The sequence below is a fragment of the Ornithorhynchus anatinus genome, chromosome 1, assembly GCF_004115215.2.
Source record: "Ornithorhynchus anatinus isolate Pmale09 chromosome 1, mOrnAna1.pri.v4, whole genome shotgun sequence".
NCBI lineage: Eukaryota > Metazoa > Chordata > Mammalia > Monotremata > Ornithorhynchidae > Ornithorhynchus > Ornithorhynchus anatinus.
Genome location: NC_041728.1, coordinates 54,621,978 through 54,642,088, shown reverse-complemented (window position 1 = coordinate 54,642,088; position 20,111 = coordinate 54,621,978). Strand labels below are relative to the sequence as shown.

General features: G+C 51.3%; 1 protein-coding gene across 2 annotated transcripts; it reads left to right on the top strand.

Annotated features, from left to right (window-relative positions):
• The first annotated feature begins 256 nt into the window (after positions 1–256).
• Positions 257–19,558, top strand: LOC103168881 (corticosteroid-binding globulin-like). 2 transcript variants are annotated; one of them, XM_029068553.2, is made up of 7 exons: positions 257–352; positions 12,517–12,579; positions 13,287–13,418; positions 14,062–14,682; positions 15,028–15,301; positions 17,381–17,528; positions 19,119–19,558. In XM_029068553.2, exons 4-7 carry the CDS (start codon positions 14,079–14,081, stop codon positions 19,404–19,406), a joined length of 1,314 nt encoding a protein of 437 aa, XP_028924386.1. In that variant the 5' UTR covers positions 257–352; positions 12,517–12,579; positions 13,287–13,418; positions 14,062–14,078; the 3' UTR covers positions 19,407–19,558. The 2 variants fall into 2 exon arrangements, with proteins under 2 accessions (XP_028924386.1, XP_028924394.1); XM_029068561.2 differs by lacking the exons at positions 257–352; positions 12,517–12,579 and having other exon boundaries at positions 13,233–13,418.
• The last annotated feature ends 553 nt before the right edge of the window (positions 19,559–20,111 follow it).

The window sequence follows — 20,111 nt, the reverse complement described above, 5'->3', positions numbered from 1 at the left end:
AAGTGGACAGGGAACTGAACCTTGAGGGACCCCCACAGTTAGGTGGTGGGAGCCAGAATTGGAGCCTGTAAAAGAGTCTGAGAATGAGTAGCCGGAGGATAGAAGGAGAACAAGGAGAGCATGGTGTCAGTGAAGCCGAGGTTGGGCTGTAAACTGTAAGTTCACTTTGGGCGGAGAATGTGACTTTACTGTTATATTGTACATCCTGAGCATTTAGTGAAGTGGTCTGCACACGATAAGCACTCAGTAAATAAAAATTGAATAAATATTTTTTTTCCAGGAGAAGGGTTTGGTCAGCAGCGTAGAAGGCAGCCGAGACGTCGAGGAGGATTTGGCAAGAAGGAGATCACTGGTGACTTTTGAGAGGGTGGTTTCTGTGGAATGAAGGGGGGATGGAAGCCAGATTGGAGGGAGTCAAGGAAAATATTGGAGAAGAGGAACCTGAGGTGATGGGTGTAGACACCTCACTCAAGGAGTTTGGAGAGGAATGGTAAGAGGTAGATGGGGTGAGACGGGAGGGACAAGGAAGACTTTCATTTTTTTAATGATAGGCATGACATGAGCATATTTGAAAGCATAGGTAAAGACGCCATTGGAGAGAACAGAGGAAGATGGTAGTTAGGGAGGGAAGAGGGAGGGGGCAAGTGTTTTGATTAGGTGCAAAGGGATGGGGTCAGGTGCGCAGGTGGAGGGGGTGGATTTTGAGAGAATGCAGATATCTTATGGAGATACTGTTGAGAAAGATGGAATAGTTGAAGAGGGAGGAGGGACTGGGGAAGGGCAGGGGAGGTTTTAGGGAGATCCCACCTGATAGGTTTCATTTTCTCCATAAAACAGGTGACTAGATTATTAGGGGCAAGGGATTAGGGGGTTTGAGGAGGAAGTTAAAAGTGTGGATCTGGTGAGGGCCATAGGTATAGGTGTCAGTAAGGATGGTGAAATACCTTTGCTGGGCAGAGGAGAGGGCAGAGTTGAAGTACTCAAGGATAAAGTTGAAGTGGATGAAGTCAAACTGTCACCTAGATTTCTGCCAATAGCACTTTGTGGCCAGTGAACAAGAGCAAAGGAGGCAGCTTGTGGATGTGATCCAGGACTGTGGGTTAGTGGTATGAGATCAATGAAGGGATAGGGGAATGAGTGAGTTGAGTTCAGAAGAGAGGGTGGTGTCAAGTTGGTCATTAAGGGAAAGAAGTTTGAGTACTGAGGCTCTGTGGAGCATGATGATTTTAGAAAGTGGATGGGGACAAAGGATCAGAGGTCTTGAGGGAATGGCACAGTGAAAAGTGTGTGGAAAAGAAGGCAGGTGAAGAGGTTATGGACAGATAGAGGATTTCAGATCTGGTGAGGGTAGGGATTGTGCAGTGACTAGAGAGGTTGAGATCCAGTGTGTGTGTTTAAGTTGGCGGTGGGCAAGCTGGTGTGGAGCAGGAGGTCAAGGGACTTGAGGAATGATAGAACGCAGGTAGTGGAAGAGTCATCAGGAATATGTATGTTGATATTAAAGTCCTCAAGTCCCTCCAGGAGGGAATGTGAAAACTGCCGAGAGGGAGAAAGATCAGACTGGAGATGCAGATTTGGGAATCATCTACATAGAGGTGTAAATTGAAGCCATGGGAGCGCATGGGCTTTCTCCAAGGGAGTGAGTATAGATGGAGAATGGAAGGGGATCCGAAACCAAACCTTGAGGGACTCCCACAGTTAGGGGGCGGGAGGCAGAGAAGGAGCCTGTGAAAGAGACTGAAAATGAGCACTGAGCTAGAGTATTCATTCATTCATTCATTCATTCATTCATTCGTATTTATTGAGCACTTACTATGTGCAGAGCACTGTACTAAGTGCTTGGAATGTACAATTTGGCAACAGATAGAGACAATTCCTGCCCAACAACGGGCTCACAGAATAAACGGGGGAGACAGACAACAAAACAAAACAACTAGTCTGGTGTCAATATCATCAAGATAAATAGAATCATAGATATATACATCATTATCAAAATAGAGTAATGAATAATGTATACAAATATTCACAAGTTTTGTGGGGAGGGGCAGGGGGAAGAGCAGAGGGCAGGAGACAGGGGAATGAGGTGGGGGAGAAGGAGCAGAGGGAAAGGGGAGGCTCCGTCTGGGAAGGTCTGGATTATCAAGTATCTAATCAGGTTTAGATCCTAGCCATTCAGGACTCCCTATCTATGGGATGGGGGGAGGGAGATGAGGGAATTTCCCTATCTGTTAAATGGGATCAAAGAGAACGATGGAGAAGTTAAGTTACTCACTGATTGGCACACGGCCTGTGAGAGGCAGAGCTGGGATCGGAACCCAGGTCCTCTGAGGCCCTGGGTCCATGGTGTTTCTGCTCAGTCTTTGGTGAAAGTTTGAGAGAGAACAGGTTAGAGTTAAAAATTCAGAGGCTTAAGATCATCACTGATTTGGGAACGTGTAGTGTCTGAAGAGTCCAATCTCTCAGCATTCGATGGAATGAGAATGGCTGACCTCATCATTTCATGCTCTCTTCCCAGAATGGGCAGGTGAGATGCATGGGAAAACTTCCCTGACATGAGATGTGCTCTAGGTTAGGGCCTCTGGGTGTGTTTTTCTAGGTGGTGGGTGGGGTTGTGAGGGTTGGAACACGGATTGCCTTAAACATCGATGAGAGGGACTCGACCCTCCCCTTCTGGGTACTCCAGCCTTCCGGTGGCTCTGGATCCTGGGGTGAAGGTTGTCAATCCAGCTTTCCATTCCCCTTAATAACAACAATAATGACAACTGTTTTTGTTAAGCACTTAATGTATGCCAAGCACTGTTCTAAGCACTGGCATAGATTCAAGCATCGACTCCCTGATCCATTCTGGGGTCACCCAATTGGACATACATCGCGCATTCTGACCGTACAGACAGTTGTCTGTGGAAGCACTGGATGCACCTTGTCACTGGGTGTTGTCTCACTCATCCCACTGATGTTGAAGTTTGGAGATCCACATGTCCAGTCTCCTTGACCCCCACAATGAGGGGGTTACAAGCTTGCCCGAACGGCTGTGTCAGGATACCCGATGCATGTGGTAATTCCCTTCATGTCACACCCATCTCTGCAGTAGGTGGGAGAGGCCACTCAGGTGATTGGGTCTTCTTCCTTCCAATATCCTGGACAAAGATGCGACCCCGATGACACAAGAGCCTAGCATCCAATGGGACAGATCGCCCCCTACTGGGACCCGTACAATTCCTTAAAATTTACGGTCCAAAACCGGCTGCCCTGCAACTGCGGTGAGGCTCTGGATGTATCTCAGAGGACAGTGTGAGAGAATCGGGTCAGACAAGGCACTTTACCAATGTCGTGCTCACTGTCCAAAGGGGCAGGAGTACCGGTGTCACTTCTCCATTAGGTCAGAGGGCATTTGGGTGGCAGAGCAGGAATAGGAAATTGATTCCTCCAAATCCCGGGCTCTTGTTCTTTTCCACGGGGTTCCTGCTCCTCCATTCTGCCATCAGTACGCTTGAATCATCAGGAGATCCATTGATCGGAGGGTGAGCAGGAGTGGCCCTGGCTGAGAGAGGGAAGTCAACTCAATGTGGGCAGGGAATGTGGTTGTTATATTGTACTCTACAGGTGCATTGCTGCTTCCAGCTTTCGCAGACAAGGCTGCTGACATATTCAGATCTGATATCATCTATGCAGACTTCCTGGACACTGCAGGGCAAAGGTCAGATTGAGGATGTGATCCCCAGGCTGGACACTTACACCTCGCTGGTCCTTGTGAGCGCCCTGCTCATCGAAATTGACAGCCCCACTTTGGACGTGGACGTGGTCTGTTGGGGGTGGCTGGCAGAGAAGGCCGATTAGGCCAGCATGGTGGCCATTCCCCTTCCCTGAGGTGATCAGGAGTGTTTGTTGTGGAAAGGCGGGTGGGTCTCCCCCCGCCTCTTGGCACATGTGTTCTCCCCTAGCTTGGAAAAGCCGCCCCTCCCTTCTCTTCTGGTGACCGTTCTACCTTGTGGGTTATACCTAACCGGCCACCTGGAGTTCTGGAGACTGAGCATAGAGATCTTGCCCTTCTCCTCTCCTCACCACTCTCCTGTGCCATACTGAAGGAGTGCTTTTGCGGAGAGACCGGGAGCTTCAGGAGGGGCCAGGTGGTGTGTGGGGGTCAGAACTGCTGTGAGACCCAAGCTCAGCGATGGCAAGGTGATGGTGGCTCTGATTGAGAGCCCCTAAATTCTGGAATGGCAAGAGACCCATTCCTTTCCTACAAAGAGCACACACTCTATCTCCCCTATCAGAGATGAAAGTATTATTACCCATGGTGGCACAAGGGAGGTCCATGGGCAACCGGGAATGGACGCAAGGGAGCAGAGTTGAACGGGTGTCGCCTCCCACAGATGTAGGGCTGGGGAGGGGTGGGGAAGGCCCATGTTTCTGACGGTGGTACACAGCAGCCAGATAGAGGGACGTGAATTAATGTCCCTACCTTGTTGCTTCCCTACCACGTGGCCTCAGCTGAGGTGCTTTGCTCCTCTGGACCTCAGTGTGCTCGTCTGTCTGAGAGGAAGGGAGAATGGGTGTCAAATCCCCATTAGAGAGTGAGCTTCATGAAGAATGGATTTCACGGAAGACCTGATGATTTTTAATCTTCCCCTGATCACTTCTCACCCAGAGAGGATCGCATTAAGACATGAGAATAGTATTCTTGCCTCCTCCCACCCTCGAAGGGTTACCCGTTGGCTCCCAGTTGAGCCCTGAGAGAGACCTGGCCCGTGGTTATCCATCTCCTAAAGCATGGGGATCTGTGCCTCGGGACTCCCGCCATGGGGCAAGGTCGACTGGGGTCCCCCTGGGGAGAGAGAGGGCAGGGCCAGCCGGGACCACAGAATCAAGAGCGAAAGCAGGGGCTCATTTAAAAAGTCAACCAGGCCCCACTACCCTAGGGGCTGTCCAAAGAATCAGGACCCCAAAACCAGTCCCATGACTCCAAGCCTGGATGGTTCTGGCATCCTCTAAACCAGAAATGTCATCACCTGTAATACACCCAACCTATCCAGGCTTCAGCCTAGTCTTTCCCGTGTGGGCAAGAATTCTCAGTAGTGAGTGTTTCTGATGTCATGAGGGGTCCAATCTCGTGCCCTCCTCTGGACCTTCTCCCATATCTTTGGGAGAGGTCCCATAGCTTTGGGACAGGTCCCATCTCCCAATCTCTGCCCAATGTAGTTGTCCGGGGCCCCCAAATGGCCACGCCGCCATGGCCACCATCCTCCTGAGGCAACAGCCCACCCTGCTGTTTCACCTTCTCCTAGTCCGTCTCCATCTCCCGTTCGGGCTGACACTCCTGGGGTCACACACATGTTGTCCTGGAGTGGGAGGGACACTTCTTTCCCCTTCTCTAACAGACCCTCACGCCATGACCCATGGTGACCATTCCGGACCCCCTTCTATATCCCCTCCCAGAGGTCCCCATGCTCCTTCTCCTGCCAACTTCCCCGACTCTCCGTCGGTAAAATGGAAACTTGCAACCAGGACTCTCCCACAGTCCCTTTCTTCCACTGTTCACTCATCTCCTCTTCTTCCCCATTCTGCCAATAGAAAACAGATAGGACATTTAACTCCACCCCCCTCCCAAATCTCTGTCCCCTACCATCTTATCTCCTTGAGAGGCAGGGTCCCAACTACCTTTCTTCCCCTACTGTTGGGCCCATGTGTCCTGGTCTTCCCCTGCCAAGAGACTCTTCTCTGGATCCCATGGACCGCTCCAGCTCCCTCCTGCCTTTCCCTTTACCAGAGGGTCATGAGCATCCCCCACAGCGCAGCCTCCTCTCCTCCCTCCTTCTTTTTGATCTACCCCAGTCAGGTCCGTGCACCTCTCCACTGAGATGGTGCCTGGGCAATTGGAGTTCTGCAGTTTGGACGGTCGACCTTGGAGGCACCAAACGCGTCTTTTGAGCTGGAGGCTAACACTCTCAGCTGAAAAACTTCTTCACCTGGGTCACTCTGGATCAATCTCACCTAAGCCCATCTGGATCCATGTGTGGTGCTGTTGAGTCATCCAGATGACATCCTGCCTGGTCAGATGCCTTGTATGTGAATTTCTAGATCCAGGAACGACATGAGGTGGCTTTTCTCCAGCCCCAGATGACTTTCATGGAGACATACTTCTCCCTCCCTCTATGAAGGAGAGGAGGAAAAAGAGATGGCAGGTGATCCCATGGTCCCTGAGGTCTGGGGGCTACTGTGTCCCCAGCTTCCATCACCCCCACACTCCCCAGGGGCACAGAGGTGGGACTGTGCCACCTGAACTACATTGATTTACTCTCCATCATCAAGACCAAAGCTGTTTCTGTCCCTCCATTGATGCCCAGCCCCTGTCTCCACCTCTCCTTTCCTCGCCAGATCTCTCCTCACTTCACAGTCTGTTCTCCCTCCCCTTCTCTTTCTTCTCATCCCATTCCCCTTTTCACCATCCTCTCTCCTGTCTGTTTTGCCCTTGTCTCTCTCTTTGTCCTTCTTTCCCACATTTCCTTCCCCCCCACTTTCTACCTCCTCCACATTCCTTTTTAGTCCCCTCCCAATGCCTCACCCACCTTCTCTCTGCCCTCAGGGCTGCCCTCCATCCGGCACACACACATTCCTAGCCCATCACTCCCCATGCTGTCGCATCTGAGGTGGCCAGGTTTCTAGTAACTTCATTGAGCTGCTCCATATCGCCCCCAGAACTTGGACCCACCTGTGAACACATGGCATGGTCAGACATGCGGGTGGGTCACAATTCACAGCTCTATGCACATGGCTTAATGCTCCAGAAAATAACACGTATTGTCCTCTTCTAGCCATTCGCTTTGACTTCCCTTGTGCTGACCGTTAGATGGACTAATGGGAATCTGGCCCCATCTCAGGATGCCATGAAGGTGGCAGAGCAGACATGGGAGGTCAAAAGGGTTAAGTCAGCCCTCTAGTCAGCTGACCAGCCTCTGGGAAATTCCAAATGTTCTGAGTCGGATCTTGGCATCCTCTAGAAAGTGATGCTATATATGTGGGACGTATGTGGAGTCTGACTGATGGCTGACTGATGGATCAGCGTGAGCTCTTGGGCTAGCAAGCAGCCATAGAAGATGGCTGTATCATGTGGTCTGAGGAGGGGAGGAGGTGGATTTGGCAGGACACAGTCCCTGTCCCAACTGGAGGAAGGGTGTCACCAGAACATAGGGAGGAGAGCACCAGCTGTGTCCACCACTGGGCTGGGAAAGACAGTGACCCGGCGATTTTGGTCAAACAGAGATCCCGCAACCAATGTTGCATTTAAGGAAGTGATTAAAGATGGCATTTTTCAAAAAGCAGCGTGGCCCAGGAGACAGAGGAACAACTCTGGATTTTGGCTCTGCCACTTACCCTTCGAAGACTCGAGTGAGTCGCCTGACTTTTCTGGGCCTCAGCCTCTAAATCTGCCCAGAGTGGATCCAATCCCCATCTTCCTTCAGCTGAGACTGTGACCCTCTAGCCAGTCTGAGGCCCCATCCAACTCGAAGATCTCATGGGGACCCTGACACTCGAGGGTGCTGAATGATCATGGTGGCACCTGTGGGTCACTGGCATCGATACTGTGACTGCCATGGGTTCCACAGGCAGGTCTGCGTTGCCATCACCTGTCCACTGTCTCCCAGGCAGGCTCAATTGACCAGTACCAGACCTGTGCATTTCAACTGGTTCTTCCTGGTGGGCATGTTTCACACCAGTGCTTACATCACAGTCTTTTGAGGAAAAGTCATCAAACCAGCTATGCATTCGCCTAATAATAACTATAATGATAATGGTATTTGATAAGCGTTTACTGTGTGCCAAGCACTGTGCTAAGTCCTGGGATAGATACAAGCTAATCAGGTTGGACATAGTCTCTGTCCCACAGTCTTAATATCCATTTTACAGATGAGGGAACCGAGGCACAGAGAAGTGAGGGGACTTGGTCAAGGTCACACAGCAGGCAAGTGACAGAGTCAGGATTAGAATCCAGATCCCTCTGATTCCTACACCAGTATCAGGTGCCCCTGGAGGTGGGCAGGGAACCCGCTGATCAGGATGGGCCTCTGCCCAGACACCATCAATCCATGCCACTGTCTCTGTCTTCTTCGGCTCCTCTCCCCAGAGACCCAGGGCCCAAGTCATCAGAACTTCTCTGGTGAACCTGTATTTTTTCAGGCCTGTCAGATAATAATTTTGTCAATGAACTGTGAACAAAATAAATCTGCTCTCTGAAGTTTTTGGTGTGAATTTTCCTCTGGTGGCCTACCTTAAATGAGCCAGCAGATGATGTCACCTGGAGCTGAAGAATGTAGTCTCAGCATCCAACAGAGCCAGATGGCGTGGACTTCAGATGAAGAATAGGTGAGAGATGGAAGTTTGGGTCAGACAGTTGATCAGTTCATGTCATTTCTCTACTGCCTGCTGCATGTGCTGGGTGGTGCTGCCTGGGAGGCTGCGGTGGAAGGAGCAAGAGCTTGGGAGTCAGAGGTCATGGGTTCTAATCCCAGCTCCACCACTTATCAGCTGTGTGACTTTGGACAAGTCACTTAACTTCTCTGTGCCTCAGTTACCTCATCTGGTAAATGGGGACTGAGACTGTGAGCCCCATGTGGGACAACCTGATTGCCTTGTATGTCTCCCAGTGCTTAAAACAGTGCTTGGCACATAGTAAGCACTTAACAAATACCATCATTATTATTATTATTATGCTCCTAAAGGCTAGTGTCTTTTCTGTGTTTGAATAAGGCAGATGGACACTACATTTGGGGTGCTTTACTCAACCGGGAATTTTAAGATATGATCTTCTGAGGAGCTGGAGGCAGCAGGAAGGACCCCAGTCTTTAAAGGGATGGGACTGTGGGACAGAGACTATGTCCAACCTGATTAGCTTGTATCTATCCCAGGACTTAGCACAGTGCTTGGCACACAGTAAGCGCTTATCAAATACCATTATCATGGGTGATGTATGAGAAGGGTGTTAGAAGGGTGGTGGTCGAGGAGTTGAGATATTCATCTGGAAAGGCCTCCTGGAGAAGATGTGATTCCAGAAGGGCTGCAAAGGTGGGCAGAGAAGCAGTCTGCCCAGGGTGGGGAGGGGAAGGAGGGCACCAGACAAGGACCGTTATTGAGAGGGATGTGAGTGAGGTGCTGCAAGTGTGTCGGTGCCAAAGAAGTGGAGCGAAGGGACTGGGGCTCAGTGGGAGATAGATGGGGTCAGGTGGACGTGGGACCCTTTGACACAAAGGGTTGTGTTTGCACATGGATGGACAAGGGGCATGTGCAGACCAGGAGGGGAGAGATGTTGGGTCATTGGTGGGATTGGAAGGGGGGACTTGAGGCCAGAGGATGGGACACAGATTGGGCAAGGACACATGTGGGAAAGAGTGTTCCTCTCGCACCTGGAGCAAATCTTTCCCCTGCACCCCCAACAAGGCACTGCAGCTGGTGGGTCATGCAGTCCTTCCCAACCCAAGAGGCCTTCAAAGGAGTTGGTAAATATTTGGAAATGATGATAAAAGTTCTTTTTTTACTCACCAGAAGGCAGGGGGCTCAGCTTTTGCCCTCACCAAAGTACACAGAGTTTCAGGGGAAAGATCCCCTCATGACCCACACCCATCCCATCCTGCAGACAGAGACAGTTGAGAGATGTGGGCATGGTATGGGGATAGGACCCAGAATCCCAGGGCAAATCAATTCCCTGATCCATCCCACTGAAGCGTCGCCCAATCAGACGTACAGCCCAAGTTCTGATGCTACAGATGGTCATCCATCGAAGCACAGGTACAGCCTCGTCACTGGGTGGTGTGTCACTCGCCCCACTGATGTTCAAGTCTGGGGCCCGGCATATCCAGTTTCCTTGACCCAGTGCTGAGAGAGTTGCATGTTTGACTGAACAGATAAGTTGGGACAGGTGATGCTCTCAACGACACACCTCATCTGTGAGGTCAAGGCCACTTGGGGATTGGGCCTTCTTCCTTCCAATATCCTACCTAGACACAGAACTGACCCGAATGACACGAGCTCCCTAGCATCCAGTCAGATGGTTGAACGCCTACTGGGACTCGTGTTGTGCTGCTCCTTAGAATTCACGGACCTAAGTTTGCAACTGTGGTGAGGTGCTGGTTCATTCAATAGTATTTATTGAGCGCTTACTATGTGCTTTGCTATACCTAGCTCTTGGAATGCACAATTCAACAACAGATAGATACAATCCCTGTCCAATGATGGTTTCACAGTCTAAATGAGGGAGACAGCAAAGCAAAACAGAACAAAACAAAAACAAGACAATATCATCAAGATAAATAGAATCAAGGAGATATACACCTCATTAACAAAATAAATAGGGTAATAAATATATACAAATTAGCAAAGTGCTGAGGGGAAGGGAGAAGGGCAGAGGGTGGGGTGGGAGGGGAGGAGGGGGTAGCAGAGGGAAAGGGGGGCTCAGTCTGGGAAGGCCTCCTGTTGGAGGTGAGCTCTCAGTAGGGCTTTGAAGAGGGGAAGAGAGTTAGTTTAGCAGATATGAGGAGGAAGGGATTTCAGGACAGTAGTAGGACGTGGGCCAGGGGTCGACAGTGGGATAGGGGTGAACGGGGGACCATGAGGAGGTGAGCAGCAGAGGAGCAGAGTGTATTAGGGGGCAATAGAAAGAGAGAAGGGAGGCAAGGTAGGAGGGGGCAAGGTGATGGAGAGCTTTGAAGCCAAGAATGAGGAGTTTTTATTTTTTTGAGAAGGGGAGTGACATGCCCAGACCGTTTCTGTAGGAAGATGATAGGCAGCAGAATGAAGAATAGATTGGAGTGGGGAGAGAGAGGAGGAAGGGAGATCCAAGAGGAGGCTGACACAATAATCCAGTCGGGATATTATGAGAGCTTGTACCAGCACAATAGCCGTTTGGATGGAGAGGAAAGGGTGGATCTTGGCAATATTGAAGCAGCATGGCTCAGTGGAAAGAGCATGGGCTTTGGAGTCAGAGGTCATGAGTTCGAATCCCTGCTCTGCCACTTGTCAGCTGTATGACTGTGGGCAAGTCACTTAACTTCTCTGTGCCTCACTTACCTCATCTGTAAAATGGGGATTAAGACTGTGAGCCCCACGTGGGACAACCTGATTCCCTTGTGTCTACCCCAGCGCTTAGAACAGTGCTCTGCACATTATAAGCGCTTAATAAATACCAACATTATTATTATTAATATTGTGAAGGTAAGACCGGCAGGCATTGGTGACAGATTGGATGTGTGGGGTGAATGAGATAGCTGAGTCAAGGATGACACCAAGGTTGCAAGCTTGTGAGATGAGAAGGATGGTCGTGCCTTCCACAGTGACAGGGAAGTCAGGAAGAGGACAGGGCTTGGAAGGGAAGATAAGGAGCTCAGTTTTGGACATGTTGAGTTTTAGGTGGCAGGCAGACATCCAGGTGGAGACATCCTGGAGGCAGGAGGAGAGACGAGCCTGGAGAGGGGGGAGAGAACAGGGGAGGAGATGTAGATTTGGGTGTTATCTGCATAGAGATGATAGTTGAAGCCATGGGAGCAAATAAGTTCATCAAGGTAGTGAGTGTAAATGGAGAACATAAGAGGGCCAAGAACTGCCCCTGAGGAACCCATACAGTTATGGAGGGGGAGGTGGAGCCCAAGAAGGAGACTGAGAATGAACGGCCAGAAAGATAAAAGGAGAACTAGTAGAGGACGGAGGCTGTGAAGCCAAAGTGAGACAAAGTGTGGAGGAGAAGGGGATGGTTGACAGTGTCAAAGGCAGCTGAGAGGTCGAGGAGGATTAAGATATAGTAGAAGCCATTGGATTTGGCAAGAAGGAGGTCATGGGTGACCTTTGAGAGGGCAGTTTCAGTGGAGTGGATGGAAGCCAGATTAGAGGGGGTCCAGGAGAGAGTTGGAGTTGAGGAATTCAAGGCAATGGTGGTAGAAGACTCATTCTAGGGGTTTGGAAAGGAAGGGTAGGAGGGAGATAGGACCATAACTGGAAGGGGAAGTGGGATTGAGAGAGGGTTTTGTTAGAATGGGGAGACAAGGGCTTGATTGAAGGCAGAGGGGAAGAAGCCACTGGAGAGTGAGTGGTTAAAGATAGAAGTTAAGGAGGAAAGGAGGGAAGAGGAGATAGTTTTTGTAAGGTGCGCAGGAATGACGTCTGAAGCACAGGAGGGGGGGTGGCACTTGCGAGGAGGGAGGAGATCTCCTCTGAGGATACTGCAAGGAAGGATGGGAAAGTAGGGGAGAGAGTTGGGAGCTGGGGGAATGGAGAAGGGGGAGGAGTGACTTTGGAGAGCTCAGACCTGATAGTGTTAATTTTCATTGGTTGTGTCCCAGTGGGAAGTGTGAGAGAAGTACATCAGATGGGGCGCTTGGCTAATGTGTTGCTCGCCATCCTAAGGCGGGGGAGTCCTGGTGTCACATCTCTATGTGGGCTAGGAGGAGGCTTTAGGTCAGAGGGGGTATGGGTAGTGGATCCAGAAAAGGAACCTGACTTCTCCAGCTCCTCGGCTCATGTTCTTTTCCCCAGGCTTCTGATCCTCCATGCTGCCATCCGCACGCTCGATCCATCGGGAGATCCATCCATCAGATGGTGAGTAGGAGTGGGCCCAGCTGGGAGGGGGATGCCAACGCAATGTGGATAGGGAATGTGGCTGTCATATTGTTTTATTGTACTCTCCCAAGCACTTAAGTGCGCTGCACCCAACAAGTGCCAATTAATACCATTGATTTTTTTATTTGAGCGTTTCAGCTGTGCACATCAGAGTTTCCAGGTGTGCGGGGTAAGATCTCCAGGTGGATGATGGTTCCCCATGCTGTTACCTGTCAGATGGGAGCTGAGAGTGGGTTTCACAGCCACAGCTCCCCAGGACGGTGGCCGGCTAGGATGGGGGTGAGGGGCTGTTTGAATCTCCCGGGGCCCTGCCCTCCATGGCTGAACCCTACAGACACAGGGCCTTCCAAGAGTTCTTAGGAAGGGTCCCTACAATAGAACAGGGGAGACTGCAACATATTAAGATTTCAGAAAATCGATACAATGGGAAGTGTCTTCCTGATGGTATGGGAGAGTTCTGCACTGGAAAGAGCACAGTTCCTACATGGACACATGAAGTTTCAATTTATTTGGCTTCAGAAAGGGCGATATCTAATCACATGGACACAGGACTGTGCCAATTAATGTTTAGCGGCGAGGCCAACATGATGTTACGCAAGAATCTCTGGGATAAATAGTGGATGTCGGTGAGCCTGGCGTAGTCTTCCTCAGATGCTAAGAGAGACGTGTCCCTCTGACGTCCCCAGGTTTGACATCACAACCGTCTGCATCTCAGCTGACTGACTCTGCCTGTAGGCAGTGGGAGATCTCCAGCTCTGCCATCAAGCGTCATCTAGCTTTGCCCCCAGTCTCTGCACGGCTTCTTTCCATCTGAAGAGGTACATAAGGCTGTCAGTACCATGTTGAGGTGGCTCTGCCCATGGCGTGCCCGTGCTTGAGTGATGCTTTCCATGATGGAGCTCTCTTCTTCCCGCTTTCTTCACCCACTAGGTGTTGTATGGTTCCAATCCTCGGGTGCAGGGGGGCAAGAGCCGCAGAGTGCATAATTGGCAGTCAGTGGGAAGTTGGGGTTGCACAATGAAATCTAATTGGCACTTGAATGGTCATGATGGATAGACTCAGTAGTAGATCCCTGCCCTCGAGGAGGATGTGATAGTCATACCATCATCATCTCTCGAGCATCTAGTCTGGGGCTCTGCACAGAAATGCGCAGGCTGGAGACCTTCTGAAAATGGCTCCTTGTCCAGATGACTGTTCCCCTGCTTGCCCTTGGAAGCCGCCTTCTGCCCAACAGTTGAGACCTGAGATGGCCTTCCGCTCTGTGGTGTCGCTCCAAAAGGAACACTGAGCTGGGCCGCAGTTGAAGGTTCTGTGCCAAATCTGAATGCGTAGCGGCATCGGGGACAGAGCCTCCCACACCCCTTCAGATACCCCTTGTCTGAGTCAAGGGCCCCCTGACTGGTGGGTGGTCTTTGATGCAGTTCCATTCCCATCCCCCCACAACTCCCTGATTTCTTGCAGGACCGGGTCTGAGCAGGATGCAGTCCCCCCTCCACTTGTGGCCAATGTCTGTTGGGCTGTGGGCCATTATGTGTCCAGTGTTCGGGGCCGCTGTCATCTCCGGGAACCTTCCCTGTCACGACATCGGCCCACCCAATGTCGATTTTGTGTTCAAACTGTACCAGCGACTGATTTCCAAAACCCCGAACCGCAACATCTTTTACTCGCCAGTGGGCATCTCGTCCGCCTTGGCGACCCTCTCCTTCGGGGCCCGATCCGACACCCAGACGCAGATCTTGGAGAGCCTGCAATTCCATCTCACAGAGATGTCACTGGAAGAGATCCTCGAGGGCTACCAGTGCATACAAAGCGCCCTCAATGTACCGGGGGCACTGCCGGACACAAAGATAGGGAGTGCTCTGTTCGTCGCCCCTGGTGCACTGCCACCACCAGCTTTCATAGACAAGGCTGTTGATGTATTCGGATCCGAGTTCATCTATGCAGACTTCCTGGACCCTAAGGCGGCAAAGCGTCAAATAGACAAATACATCAAGGAGAGAACACTTGGCAGGATCAAGGATGCAACCCCCAGGCTGGACAACTGCACCTCGCCAGTCCTCGTGAGCACCCCACTCATCGAAGGTGAGAGCCCCATTGTGGTTGGGCCCTGTTGGGGGTGGGTGGCCCAGGGGATGATGAGGCTGGCAGGGTTACCATATGACACCACTGTGGTCAGATGTCCCGTTCCCTTCCCTGTGGGGAACATGGGTGGCCATGGCTGCCTTTCTCCAAAGGCAGTTCCCCACCCTGATGTTTCTTCTTCTTCTCCTTGTCTGGCTCCTGTTCAGGCTGACCTTCCCAGAGTCACACACGCATGTTGTGGTGTGGATATGGGAGGTGAGAATGGGGAAGAGAAGGGTGTGTCCTTCCCCTTCCCCGGACACGTCGAGAGTTCGGCCCAGGCCTTTTGTCTTTTCTCTCATCCAGGCCAATGGGCCTTCCCCTTTGATGGCAATCAGACCACAGAGAAGATGGACTTCTTCGTGGATGACAGGACGGTCGTCAAAGTCCCTGTCATGTACCAGAATGGTCAGTTTAATTTCTACCGGGATGAAGACGTGGCCTGCACTGTGGTCAGTAAGACCTTCGTCGGCTTATCTGGCGTCTTTTTCATCCTTCCGGACAAAGGGAAGTTGAAGCAGGTGGAAGAGAATATGAGTGGAGAGCTCCTTCTCAAATGGTTTGACAACAAAGTTCCAAGGTAATCTACCTAATGGATCACCCTCTGAGGTGGACCAGAGGACCAGGGTCTGGAGTCTTGATCGCACGTTCCCAGATCCGGGACCCCGGGACCCCCCCCTCCATCATGGCCGTGCTGGGTGGGAAAGACTGGGCCCCCACCGCAGTCAGGGGTCAGGTGGCAGCATCCTCCTGGACTCTCGGCCAGCCCTGTTGTAGGGGGACACCTCCCCAGGGAGAGATCAGTCTGTCGCATCTGTGGAGACTCATGTTAGCATAATGGATAGAACGTGGGCCTGGGTGTCAGAAGATGATGAGTTTTAACCCAGCTCTGCCACTTGTCTGCTGTGTGAACATGGGCAAGTCACTTCACTTCTCTGTGCCTCAATTAATTTATCTGTAAAATGGGGATTGAGACTGTGAGCCCCACAGGGACGGGGACTGTGTCCAACTTGATTTGCTTGTATCACCCTGCACTTAGTAGTGTCTGGCACAGAGTAAGCACTTAATAAATGCCATCATCATTATTATTCCAAGACCTGATCCCTGCCCTGACAAAGCTTCCATTCTAGTGGGGTAGATGGAAGACAGATCCTTCTCCCAAAATCTAAATAGCTTCAGTGCCCCAGGTGGGGGTGGGAGTGTGGTGCCTGGTGTGGGGGGCCATAGTCAGAAAGAACGGGCAAGGACGGGGCAGAGGCCAAAAAAACAGATTGTGTAGCAATATGAGACTGTGAAACAGGCCCATAGGAGAGTTCTGGCTGTGGTCAGTGTGTGCACCAAGGTACAGCGGGGTAAGCTTTGGGGTTGGGTCTCAGAATTAGGAGAAGACAAGTGAATAGGGGTGGCACCAAGATGAAGGATGGGTGCAGAAGTTGACTGCCAGACATGTGGGGCTAGACCTTGCATCCAGATCTAGATCTGCCCTAAGCCTTTCATTTATTCATTCATTCATTCAGTCATTTATTGAGCGTTTACTATGTGCAGAGCACTGTACTAAGCACTCGGAATGTACAATTCGGCAACAGAGACAATCCCTGCCCAACTACAGGCTCACAGTCTAGGGGGAGACAGGCAACAAAACAAAACAAGTAGTTAGGCATCAGTACAATCAAGATAAATAGAATCATAGATATATACACATCATTAATAAAATAGAGTATTAAATGATATATACAAATATGCACTAGTGCTATGGGATGGAGAAGGGGGAAGAGAAGAGGGAGGGAATAGGGGGCATGGGGAGGGAAAGAGGGGCAGAAGGGAAAGGGAGGGCTCAGTCTGGGAAGGCTTCCTGGAGGAGGTGAGCTCTCAGTGGGGCTTTGAAGAGAGGAAGAGAGTTAGGCAGAGGTGAGAGTTAGGCATTCCAGGTCAGTGGTAGGACTTGGGCTGGGGTCAATAGCGGGACAGGCAGGAATGAGGCACAGTGAGGAGGTGAGCGGCAGAGGAGCAGAGTGTACAGGGTGGGCTGTAGAAGGAGAGAAAGAAGGTGAAATAGGAGGGGGCCAGGTGATGTAGAGCTTTGACACCGAGAGCGAAGTGAAGAGTTTTTATTTCATGTGAAGGTTGATAGGCAACCCCTGGAGGTTTTTGAGGAGGGGAGTGACATGCCCAGAGCGTTTCTGTAAAAAGATAATCCAGGCAGCAGAATGAAGGGGAGACTGGAGAATGGGAGATCAGAGAGGAAGCTGATGCAATAATCCAGTTGAGGTATTATGACCCTCCCCCATGACTGCCAAAGGCCCTTCTCCCTTCAATTCTTTGGCCAGAGGTGACCAGACCCTCCAGCTCCTGAAGGTTCTGGTCCCCTCGGGCCCTCTTCCAATCTCCCGATCAGACTGACAGGCCTGACTTCCCTCTTTAACATGGGTACTTGACTGGTTCATGGGAACTCGGGTGTCATCCATGGAGAAATGAAGAGGAATGGCATGGCAGGCAGTGAGTGGGAAGGTTAGTGGGAAATCTTCAAGACACATGCCGTCCATAAGGGCGATGGGGACCATGTCCAATCTGATGATCCCATGTCCATCTGGGGACTCACTCTGTGTCGAGACCAGTGATAGCAACAGTGTCTATTTCTTGTTGTTGGGGCTTCCTCCAGTGACGCAGAGCTGTATGTCCCCAAGTTCTCTCTGTCGACCACCTACAAGCTGGAGGAGATCCTCCCTGACTTGGGGATCGAGGACCTCTTCACGCAGCGGGCTGACCTCTCTGGTCTCACCAACCAGTCAGGTGCGGCCGTCTCCAAGGTGAGCAGACAGTGTTGGAGCATCCAGTGATGCTCAAGGGTCTTCACAATGGCCTCCCATCTTGACAGCTGCCTAACAGGAGAGGGATTGGGGGGGAGGGGGATGATCCCACGGTCTGGGCAGGGATCTGGGGAACTTCCAGGAACTAGGAGCCTTAAGCCTAGGGTAGGTAATGGATGTCTCTGTGGTTGGATGCTCCTGAGCGGAGACCCAGAGCCTGTCCCAGGAAGTGACAATCTCCTGGCTGAAGCGGAACCCTCAGGGCACCTGTATATCTATCAGGAGATGGCATGTATCAAGAAAGCATCCGTAGGATGAAGAGCATGATACCAAGTCCTGCCCTTGAGGAGTTTTGATCTCCTTTGTGAAATTATACCAATTCTGCCATCAGTCGAGGTCGGAGGCCAGGAATGCATGTACGGATGGGAACGGTCGGGAGCAGGGAGGTCGTGGGTTTCAGATGGGCGAATCTGATCAGGACAAGGGAATAATGGCCAGGCGGAGAGGATCCGGTAGACATAGACAGTGGGTGGGAAACACTTCGATGACGGCCAAAGGGCACACAGGAGGGGCGGGAAGACATTGGTAAATCAAGGGGAGGAGCTCATCCCCGTAAGTTTGGATCATGCCCATCAAGAGGTGGGTGACCAGGATCCAAGCAGGAGGAAGAGGAAGGTTATGGTGAGGGAAGGAGTCTTTGAGGGAGCAGGAACCCAAATGCCTGGTACCTGAATCACTGCTGACTCAGATTCTGAGGATCTGTGTGGTCACTCCAAAAACATGTGGGGTCATGGGTTGATGCTCACGGGTAAAATCTTTCTCCTCTGACCTGACCTTTCTCAGATGAACAATCCCTTCTTCCCCAAGTGGCTTCACAGAATCATTAGATGTCAGATGAGGCAGTTTGGGGTTGAGGTTGATTATGACACCTAGAATATGATTCTTAGGCCCCTTAAAGATAACTTACTTGGCTGAGAGACAGCTGAGGAGCTTAGAGACATCTCTAGGGTATGGGATGATTATGCTCAGATCTCAGGGTCCCGGGAAGGATAGAGGGAGACCCCAGCCTTCCAGCAGTCCAGGATCTTGGCATGCTGGACACCATCCAACTCCAGGTCTTCCTGCCGAGGAGAGTCTGATGGCAGGTACAGGCAAGCAGCTCCCCTGGACACCTGAGTCAGTTCTCTCCCGATTGTCTGGACCTATGTTCTGGTGAGCTCACCCCCATTGTCCGGGTGATCCCGTTGGCTCTACCAACTGCTCCCCACCCGTCCCACGGTACCTGGGTCTGTGGTGCAGTGGTTAGCGCATGGGACCTGTACATGGTGATTGCCATTCAAAGTTTGGAGGTTTGAGTCCCAACGGCATTGTCTTTCCCTCTAGACTGTAGGCTCATTGTGGTCAGGGAATTCTGTTATATTGTTATGTTGTACTCTCCCAAATGCTTAGTCTAGTGCTCTACACCCAGTAAGAGCTCAATAAGTAGGAATGACTCACTGACATCATTGGACAAAAATCGGATTTTTCCTCCACTCAACCAGCCAATCTCCATGGTAGTCACACTGGTCTCTCTGGCTGTTTCTCTCATAGGTGAGGCACAGTGCCACATTGGAAGTGAAGGAAGATGGCCTCATAGCAGCAGGGTCCACGAGCACAGTGGTTTCCTCAGGACTGGCAGGCACCCGGCCAGCCCCATCAACTCTCTCCCCTCCTGTCCACTCTGATGGTCAAAAGACAAACTATCAGGAGGCCATCCACTTCAACAGACCCTTCCTGATGGGTGTTTTTCATGAAACAGCCTTCACCACACTCTTCTGGGGAAAGGTCATCAATCCAGCTCTCCATGGAGGTCTGCTGGACCCCCAGGATGGGGTATGACCCCTCTGATCCAGAAAGATCTCAACCTTGTAGCCATGGCCCTGCTCAATATCCTCTGTCTCCCTCAGCTTCTCTCACCAACGATCCTAGCCTCAAGATGTTAGAGCAGTTGGGATTTCTCTGGCTAAATAAATCTACCATGTCAGACCAGTCTTTTCATGTGGAGTTTCCTCTAGTGGTTGATATTGACAGAGCCAACGGAGGGCAGAAGTGCACCGGAACTGACCTTGCAGGGACTGGGACCCCGGCCCCTGGGACTCACTCCCTGTTGGACAAGAGGAGGGTGGGTGACAGTAAGGTGGGTGACAGCTTGGAAGATGACCAGAGTCGAGAGGAAGTGCGAGGCCATGGCCTGAGGAGGGTGGGAATCTCACCATCATTATCCACTAGCAGGAGTCTTCCCTCACATTTAAGTGGGCTATCTTCCCTCTGCCCTTACACAAGCACTGTCTTTCTACTTCCCTCAGTGGCCTGTGCCTGCCGTACCCCATTCCATCTTCCTGTGGTATCTTCCTTCAGTCTACTGTTCTCTTCTTTCCAGTCCATTTGGGTTGGCGTCTACTTCCCTTGTTGGTGCTGAATGTTCATGGCAACACCTGTGGGCCATTGTAGAGGTCTATGCCTCCTTCCAGTTCTCCAGAATTCTCTCCAGAAGCTTACTCATGAGAGGGTTTTTGAGAGGTTTCAGAGAGTCAGAGTCCAGTA